General features: G+C 30.4%; 1 protein-coding gene across 1 annotated transcript; it reads left to right on the forward strand.

The window, feature by feature from the left end:
* Positions 1-283: 283 nt before the first annotated feature.
* LOC131596029 (auxin efflux carrier component 6-like) lies at positions 284-9808 on the forward strand. The gene is made up of 7 exons (XM_058868584.1): positions 284-837; positions 1854-2392; positions 6361-6568; positions 6662-6747; positions 7165-7322; positions 7535-7611; positions 8737-9808. Exons 1-7 carry the CDS (start codon positions 407-409, stop codon positions 8801-8803), a joined length of 1566 nt encoding a protein of 521 aa, XP_058724567.1. The 5' UTR covers positions 284-406; the 3' UTR covers positions 8804-9808.
* Positions 9809-10052: the final 244 nt, after the last annotated feature.

The raw sequence follows: 10052 nt of genomic DNA on the forward strand, positions 1-10052 counted from the left end.
AAAAAAACTAAACAGTTTACAAACATCACATATGTAGATTTATTCTTAAAAGCATTCACTCTGCAAAGTAAAAACATGTATTTCACATTATATACTTCCTTAAAACCTCACCAAGTGTGAAAAAGTGAATTGACTTTATAGTATTTCCAACTAAGTTTTGCCACACCGAAACGTGTATAAGTAACAATCATTGACACTAACAACCGCAAAAACCACTAACACTAACCACAATACCTCAAAAGTAAATCTAACAATTTTGTAAGGGCAAACAAGTCCATGAATACCCTATAAAAACATACTATAGTATAATCCCTATATATCATTCTCTCTCACCCTTTCATTTCCAAACCACATCAAAAACATTACAACAAAGAATAAAAATCACTATCATCATACATACACAAAGATGGTGACAGGAGAAGATTTATACAACGTGATGTGTGCAATGGTACCTCTATATTTCGCAATGTTAGTTTCTTACGGTTCAGTCAAGTGTTGCAAAATGTTCACACCTGAGCAGTGTTCTGGGATAAACCGATTTGTGGCGGTTTTCGCTGTTCCGGTTTTGTCTTTTCATTTTATTTCTCTCAATAATCCTTACCAAATGGACACTAAATTTATCTTAGCAGATACGGTTTCTAAGGTTCTTGTTCTCTTTTTTCTTTCTGTTTGGGCTATTTGCTTTGTTAATGGCTCTTTGGATTGGGTTATCACTTTGTTCTCAGTTGCCACCTTGCCTAATACTCTTGTTATGGGGATTCCTCTACTTCAAGCTATGTATGGTGATTTTACAGAAAGTCTCATGGTGCAACTCGTTGTTCTTCAATGCATCATATGGTATGTAATATTAGCTACTAATTATTAATTTTTTTATTTAATTAATTTACTTAATAAACTTCTATTGAATAATATATGTTTGTACAAAATAATGTAGAAGATAAACAAAATAATTAAAATTAATATAATCTATTTCATCCTCAATTTTTGTAATTGAAATCATATGAGAAAACACTTTAATTTCTCTTAATTTATGAAGACATATAAGTAAAAATAAAAATTTTGTTTTCTAACATTTTTAGAAGTGGATATATCCATATAAAAAATGAAAAATTTCCATGAAAATGGGAGTACAAAACTAGAGTTCTTACAAATAAAGTCAAAATTAATCATGTTTTCTCAGTTATTTATGTTTACTCAAATTATTATATTCACTATACTAACAAATGGATTGAAATTAATTTTTTTTAATTAAATATATTATGTTGTTTTATGATTGTTAAAACTAATATGATATTCTTCATTTAAAAAACTGATATAAATACATTTTTTTAATAAATTATTACATATTCATTTTACACGTTACACCCATAAGCAATAAACAATTAATCATCAGCATGCAAAATAAAGAAGAACCATCAACCTAGTTAAGAATTAACAACGGAAATTTTATATAATCTTAGAAACAAAGTTAAAAATAAAGCACTATTGTAATTTGATTGAGTGTATATAAATATAATAAAGAAAATATTTTATTCACTGTGCATAGAAATTAATTTTTATTAAAAATCAAACATAATTAAATGAAGAGATAGACTAAATATTTTTTTAATAACTTGATATGATGAGACTTATTAATATAAAATTTAATCTATTTTATTTTATTTTTATTAATTAATAATTTTAAAAAAATTTATAATTAAATAATTGTATTATATTTTTATAGATATAATTTTTTGATAAATTCTTAAGTTGGAAATAATTATTTTTAAGCAAAATTTATTTTAAAATAAGTTATTATAAAAAAAAATGATGCAGTATTTGATAAGTGAATTATTTTTTAATCTTTTGTTCAGGTATACTGTGCTACTATTTCTACTGGAATACAGAGCAGCAAAACTCTTAATCAAAACCGAGTTCCCGGGAAACAAAGCAACCTCCATAACAAAATTCGAACTCGACGGCGACGTAATTTCCCTCTACGGCCAAGACGCGCCGCTGCAAACCCTATCAGAAACCGACGAAAACGGCCGCATTAAAGTCCGTATCCGCCGATCCACTTCCTCCGCACCAGCCGAATCAACCTCATCAATAACCACCGGCATAACTCCAACACGCCTATCCAATCTCTCCAACGCCGACATTTTCTCCATCAACACGCCGTTGAATTTTCTCGATAATCCGAGTGCGAGTCCCCGCTTCTCCGGTTATGCTTCGACCGATGCTTATTCGCTGCAGCCGACTCCGCGTGCATCGAATGTTAATGAGGCGGAGATATGTGGTACGCCGGGGGTGGGGAGGTCGCCGGTGGGTGGTGGGAGGGGGTTGAGAGGGAACTCGCCTGAGAAATGGCAGGGGGGAGAGAGACAAGGATGCAAGGACTTTACTATGTCAGGTACGTGTTTGTGTTTATGTTTCTTAGAATAGTGAATGGTGTCTTTAAGCACGCTAACAAAAATACAAAAGAGTGAAAAGAGATTTTAGAGGTACTTGTTTTAAAGGATAGTATCAATTTAGTCCATTAGTTTAACAATGAGTAAGTTAAATTTATCATTTTCTTAAAATTGACATTACAATATTAAAGTTTTTAAGTTTGTCTTGATGCAGCAAGAAACTACACTACATATTTTTGTTGGTACAAGACAACACTACATATGTCGGTCAATATAGGTCTTTGAATATGGTAGAAGTTTAATAAACTTTAGTCAGTGTAATTTTTCTTCATACCGAGGGTATGTTTGGATTGATTGAAAATGATGGAATGAAATGGAGTGGAATGATGTTATGTTCCATCGTTTGGTTTTATAAAAAAGAATGGAATGGAACTCATTCCATCCAATACCACTACTTTAGCCTATTTTTCATTCCACCCAAATTGAGGTGTATCCAATGGAATGAAATAAATTAGTAGTTCAATTCCAATTTTATCCTCCAAAATTTTACATTAACTGTAATGATATTTTTGAAGTAAAGGATAAAAATAGAATAAAAACATTATAATGCTTTCCATAATGGAACGGAATTTATGCTCCGTTCCACTACATTCTATTCCGTTCTACTCCACTCCGTTCCGTTAGTTCTAAGATAATTTACTCTCACATTAATTATATTCTTTCATTTGTATATTCTAATATATTATTCTTATAATTCAAGTTTTCTACTTTATATTTATGTTATTGATAAATTATAAATCTTTGATAAGGATGTTATGATGAAAATATTATTTACTCTCTTGCTTGTATGTATTTTTCAACTTGTGTGAAATATTTAAATAAAAACATACATTATATTAGGGGTGTACATGGGTCGGTTTGGATTGGGTTTGGCCAAACCCAAGACCCAACCCATATTGGACACTCTGGTTTGGGTGATGTAAATTAACCACCCGTTACATTAATGGGCCGATTTGGGCAAACCCACTAATTTTTGGGTTGGGTTGGGTTGGTAGTGGGTTGTCCAAATAATTTTTTTTGCTTATTAACATTAAAGGACTAAATGATGAGTCATATTTTTTTTATATAAGTTACTCAAAATTTGTATGTTCTTAAAAAGAATTAGATAATATATTTTTACTATCTTTTAGCATATATAATAATAAATGATAATATCAACTAATTAAAATTATTATAAAAAAATAGTAGCAACAAATTAGTCACATGACATGAAATTGTATTAACATTAAAATAACCAAAAAGTGAAACATTCAAAATTAGTTAATATCATGGTTCACTAAAATAGTAAATATTTAGATACTAAAATTACAACTTGTAAGTTAATATTCATCAAAATTATTAAAATTGTAATAATAAATATTTGATTAGTGGGTCGATGGGTCTTTTGGGTTTGGGTCGGATTTTACCCGAAACCCGGTTTTTTTAATGGGTTTTTTAGTTTTGAAACCCATATCCACCCAATTACCCGATCCAACCCACTTTTGTGGATTTTTTAGGGTGGGTTTGACCGGGTTTTGTGGGTTGACCCAACCCATATACACCCCTACATTATATAATGAAAAGAGTATTATTTTGTCGATAATAGTTTTAATTATTTATTACATAGAGAAAAATAAATAAGATTAGATAATATAGTTTAGTGTTTTCTAATATATATAAATAACCTAATAAAATTTAAAAAAATTATGAATACTATACAGAAAGTTTTTGGAACTATTTACAAATAGGTCTATATAATAGATTTGTGTAATAATTTTGAAAAAGTCAAGAAAGGAATAAAACCTACCAAATAAAATTAAAAACATAGATCCATTAATAAATGTTGTCATGTAGCAAGAATGGCATGTAAAAAACATTTACTCTGTCTTATTATAAGGGTTACTATTTAAGATCATATATAAATTTATTTAAAAAAATTATAGTTGCATAAACCATTGTTTTAATAAGATAAATTCATTAACATTAAATGATATATAAACTCAACGTGAATTCACATTCACACCAATCAAAGATATATATTGGTTCGTGGCAAAAATAGGAAAATACATCCAGAAGTGGTAAAATGAGTTCGGTCCGTCGGACATATCTGGTTGGTTGCAATTTTTTGTGGTGCGGGTCAAGATTATAGATCCGTATTCTCTAATATATCTATTCCACCCACTCTATTTTTGCGATGGTTGATATTAATATAGAAATTTGTAATTTTTATGCTTAAAAGATGTAATATTCGCATGTCCGTCCCACATTCAATTTTTTTGCGGGGCAAAATAAAATTTTAGGCCCATATCCTGAACAAAACTCGTCCTATCCCGTCTCATTTTTTACGAGACCGAATATGTTAGTGAAATTACAAAACGACAGTACTATTTTATATCTTACTCACACACCATAGGCACTATTCATTTGCTATAGACTCAGGTGGTAGATTGAGGTAGTATTCTAATGGCAGAGTGTTAGGCAATAATACAGTGTATCAGAAAACGTAGGTATATGTTTGTTCTTTAGCGGATGTCCATGCGACCTTTCTGGTATTTGCTGTACGTTTTGTCCCCGACCATGGTTTATGTCCTTGTCGTATTCTCAGGCATTCATTGCTACTGTCATAATTTGTTGAGCATCGTTTATTTTTGGTAATGTCTACCCACATATATGCAACATCAATTTCTCATTATAATTGACTAAGCTCTTTCTTATCAGATTTTTAATGTCACTGTATTTTTCAGATTAGACAAATATTATGAGTGACATTCATTTTAGGCTAATTCATGTTCTTTGATGATCATATGAAATAGCTTGGTCTTTAATTTAGGAAATAATGATTATAGTTATACTTTCGGTAACTCTTGGTAAATTGTCATTTCTTTGTCTATATTTCATCATAACACAATTGCACGTGAGAAATGGATACATACGTAAACACTGCAAAAGGGTTTAATAAAAAAGATGGCTTTATAATATCTTTCAAAAAAGATGGCTTTATGAATGATTTTGGAATCTATAGATACTATATAACACAACATTAGACAGGTGGTCCCTCCCAACCCACGCCTCTTTCTAGTGTATAAAAATTAAAAACATTCACCTACTTATAAAGTTAAAAAAAATACAAAGTGGTCAAAGCAATATAAAATATTTACTTTTAGTATATAGTTTAAAAAAAAAACTTGTTACTTTACTTAGTTTGTGAGGCTTAATTCATAGTAGCCATCATTTGTAAAGAGCACGTGTGTAATGATGGTTAAGCATGATTCCCATTTGTGGTGAAAATAGGGATCTAGATTTGGTGCTTAAGAAAAGGATGCATTTAGTTGCACTAAATAATTTCCACTATTAATTTGAGATTGGATAGTTCAGATTATTCAATAACAAAATCAGTTTTACATAATTTCTTTCATGGATTTTGATCGAAAGATCGAGGTTGAAAATTGTGCCACGCGCGATAGGAAATTCGTTTCCATGAAAAAAGTGCAAGTGTCATTGAGTCATCATTCAAACCGCCGTTAATCATACTTTGATTGCACGATTATGGACCATCCATCATATTTAAGTTTATGTAATCATTAGAATTCAATGATACAATAGTACATTTGAACATGATATGTTCTACAAGATCGTACTACTGTATTACTACTAATTTCTAATAAAAGACATAAATTTAAGTCAGTGGATGATCTAAGACACTAATACTAGAGTGTGATTAACGACTTGAAATCCAAATCATAATATTGAATTATAGGTTCAAAAAACTTTGTTAGTACCTAAGTTTCCTTTCATCATTCACTCACAATCAATTACTATGTAAGTGGCAGAGAAATGTGAGCTTGATTTGTCAGCATTTTCTTGTCTTTTATTTGATTTTTTAACTCATCGATTAATAGCTTTAGTAATTTCTTTAGCTATTGTATGACAGATAAGGAAATTAGCTTCAGAGATAGCCTCAAAGTCCCAATGGCAGGGGAAGCTGTGGACCCAAAAGACCAAATTTCCAGTAACCAGAAAATGCCATATGCCTTTGTAATGTTAAGGCTTATACTTATAGTTGTTGGAAGAAAACTTTCTCGAAATCCTAATACATATTCTAGCCTATTAGGACTTCTCTGGTCTCTAATCTCCTTCAAGTAAGTGATATTCTGAAAGATTGTCAAAAGTGATATTAAATTTAACTTCACCATAATTACAAATTAACTGCATCTTATGATGTGAATTTGCAGATGGAATGTAGAAATCCCGAGTTTGATCAAATCATCTATCAAAATCATATCTGATGCAAGCCTTGGAATGGCAATGTTTAGCTTAGGTACATGGCATATACTACAAATATATAGACATGTATATAACCATTTAATATCATGAGTATTTATATATAGAAGACAGACACACACCCACTTGTGCACATGGTGTTTCTTCAATATATGAATCTTATACATTGCAAAATTACAAATCCCAAAACCTAATATCAAAATATGGAGGAAGACAGTGGAACAGGTGTAAAAGAAAAAACATGCATTGTCTTGTACTCTAGTGTTTCTGGCAACCTAATAAAATAAATGTGATGTCTTATAAGCACATGATAATGATATATTGTTAGAATGAAATGGGAAAATGTAAAATGGAAGTGATTAATTTTCTATATATTGCTAAAATATGAGCCCCATAAATGGTTACTATATCTATATAAACAATGACAGATACTCATTTGAAATAAAATATGCAGGGCTTTTCATGGCTCTTCAGCCTCGTATAATTGCGTGTGGTACAAAAAAAGCAGCCATGGGAATGGCCATTCGATTCCTATTTGGACCTCTTGTAATGTCATTATCTTCCATTGCCATTGGATTGAGAGGAAAAAAACTGCACACTGCCATTGTACAGGTACTTGTTTTGGATCATTGTGGAATGAATTCACATTTGTAGAGACACATTAGCACATGGAAATTACATATAATATATCAGAACAATGTGCATGTGTTTCTTCTGTAATAATTGTGTTTGTTTATACTATAGAGGGAATATTAAATATAGAAAAAGTTGTTGTGTATATGTTAGTACTTATTTAGCTTTGACTTCAATTCAATTGTTATCAGGCTGCTCTTCCACAAGGGATAGTGCCATTTGTATTTGCAAGGGAATATGGGCTGCATCCTGATATTTTGAGCACAGGGTAAGTTTTTTAAATTTATTTATTTATTAGACAATTTTAAACCCTAAATTCTAAACACTAAAATGTGAGATTAATTATTCACACTAAAACTATAATAAAAATCTCTCTCTCTCTCTCTCTCAAGTATGAATCTCATACGACACTAATTGAACCGCGTTACCAACCAATGTAATACGTCTCCTTGTACACTTGGGTGCCATGGTCCCCCCAAATTCTCTATACCATGATAGTTAGTATGCAGCATGTCAAGGCTTTGGCTCTATTCAAAGTAGCTAACATGAGAAGGAAAATAATTGACTACATTAAATCATTGCCTTAGTTGGTCCCTCCAATGCTGAGACTTTAGCTTAGCCACTGCTTCTAACTAAGTTGTTGGAAAGACTTTAGATACAATGACTCACCAAAAAGTTCAAATTTTGGAGTGCATTAAGATCAACAATAGAATAATGATCACCAAAAAATCTTGACACCAAACTTCACCCAAAAATATGAGTCATTTCTCTTATATTTTTTTAATTTAGTTTTTTCTTAGTCGACTTAGACTAGCCACTGCTAATTAAATTTCAACCCAATTGCCTTAAAAACAAAAGTTAAGAAAATCAAAAAGAGAAGTTTTACAATTCAACATTTTCAATGAAGAATGAGTTATTCTATGATACAACATTACAATATTAAGTTGTTATAGTTATTCATGTGGATACTATTTCATTTTAGATGATTGATTGGAGAATATAGTGCTCAGAAGAAGAAATGATGGGAAAATAAAGTAAAGCGTGTTAACATCACACGCATCTATTGAACTTATTCTACCCCACTTAATAAGTTGATTAATTATTATGCAACCCTAACTAGGATACCGAATCTATCAACCAAATTATTGTCTAGAACAACCAAGCATTTATAATTTGAACTAACATGATTATGCTTATAATGCTATTTGAAAATGGCCATTTACTTTTTTGTTATAGCACTTAATTTTTTATGCTAAAAACATATAGAATCCTCTTTGAAAAGCTTGATTTGACTCACCGTTTATTGGAACCTACATTGCATAGATTCTACATTTATAGTGATTCATAAAGTTAAGTTAATAGTTATTTCTTCTGCTCTTATTGTCGTTTGCAGGGTAATCTTTGGCATGCTAATTTCCTTGCCAATAACTCTCATTTACTACATTTTTCTTGGCTTGTGAGAAGCTAGAGAAACCTACTAAGGGAAAGAAGAATCAATGGATGGGAAAATGTAATATTCAAATTCCAAACTATGGTAGCATTTACTCTAAACCATGTTGGAATTCATGAAAGTAATATACATACATATGAAAAGATTCTAAGTCCCATAACTGAGACACTACTAGCAGAGAAAATTGATTTATGCTTAAAAAAGGGTTATAACTTTTACTTAAACAAGGGTGTGATAAGATGACACAAATTAGTAGTTGAGATTTAAACTCAACATTCCATTTCTTATAAACATGTCTTTTAGGAATGTTTTGCATGAATAAAAATATATATACGTTTTAAATATATGTTCAATTTTTTTAGATTTACTCACCTATTTATTTTATTTGCATTAATGTGAATGTAAAATAATAGTAAAAGCACCGAAAGGGGGATAAGCATTATCACGACCAATTATTAAGGTTGGAGACTTGCTTTCTTGTTGGATGGAAAATTTTGTTGGAACAAATAAGGATTCTGTCATTTCAGATAAATAAAAGAAAGTGTATGAAAGTAACATTTAAACAAATTATTAAGGTGAAGATTTGTTTGTGTTCAATGAAAATATACAAACGCTAAGGTGAAGAAATTATTTTTTTTGTGTTGAATGAGAATATTTGAATGACAAATGATAGTAGGTAAATTGTTATATTTGTATTCAAATCTTAAACTTCTAACAGCTTTGCTATGTTGACAGCAATTTTGCTTACACCGTATCCTACCCCCTAAATAACAATAAACCAAGATAATATATATTATTAAAAAGAGATGTGCTATATTTGGGCTTGGATCCTCTCCTTCTATCTTTTTTCTCCACTTCTCTCCTTCACAAATTTGTCTCTATCTCTCTCTTATATTTCATCTCTCCTCTTTAATTTACATTTTTTATTAATCTTCTCTTTTATTTTACACTTGCTTGAGTGATGGAGATGAAAGGAGAGAAGGAGAGGATCCAAACTAGCTATATTTACACCACAATTATAACACTGTCAGTTACATTGTATGTAATCAATTTTATTTCACCTGTGACACAAATCTCAATGCAGATAAATGTAATAAAAAAAGAAAAAATAGACTTTAAAGTATAAAGTTAGGGTGTATGTATAGGATATAATGTCATTATATCATTTTTCTATTAAAAAATGAAGTTAGTATGTTCTGTGTATGAATATACAATGTAGGTGTTAAAAAATAGTGTAAAGATATCTTTTCTCATATTTT

Source organism: Vicia villosa, linkage group LG4 (genome assembly GCF_029867415.1).
Source record: "Vicia villosa cultivar HV-30 ecotype Madison, WI linkage group LG4, Vvil1.0, whole genome shotgun sequence".
In the NCBI taxonomy this organism is placed as follows: Eukaryota; Viridiplantae; Streptophyta; class Magnoliopsida; order Fabales; family Fabaceae; genus Vicia; species Vicia villosa.

Coding starts and splice junctions, on each gene's coding strand:
- LOC131596029 (XM_058868584.1), top strand. CDS start 407: ATGGTGACAGGAGAAGATTTATACAACGTGATGTGTGCAATGGTACCT. Junction 6,569..6,661: donor TGGTCTCTAATCTCCTTCAA/GTAAGTGATATT, acceptor GTGAATTTGCAG/ATGGAATGTAGAAATCCCGA. Junction 6,748..7,164: donor AATGGCAATGTTTAGCTTAG/GTACATGGCATA, acceptor TAAAATATGCAG/GGCTTTTCATGGCTCTTCAG.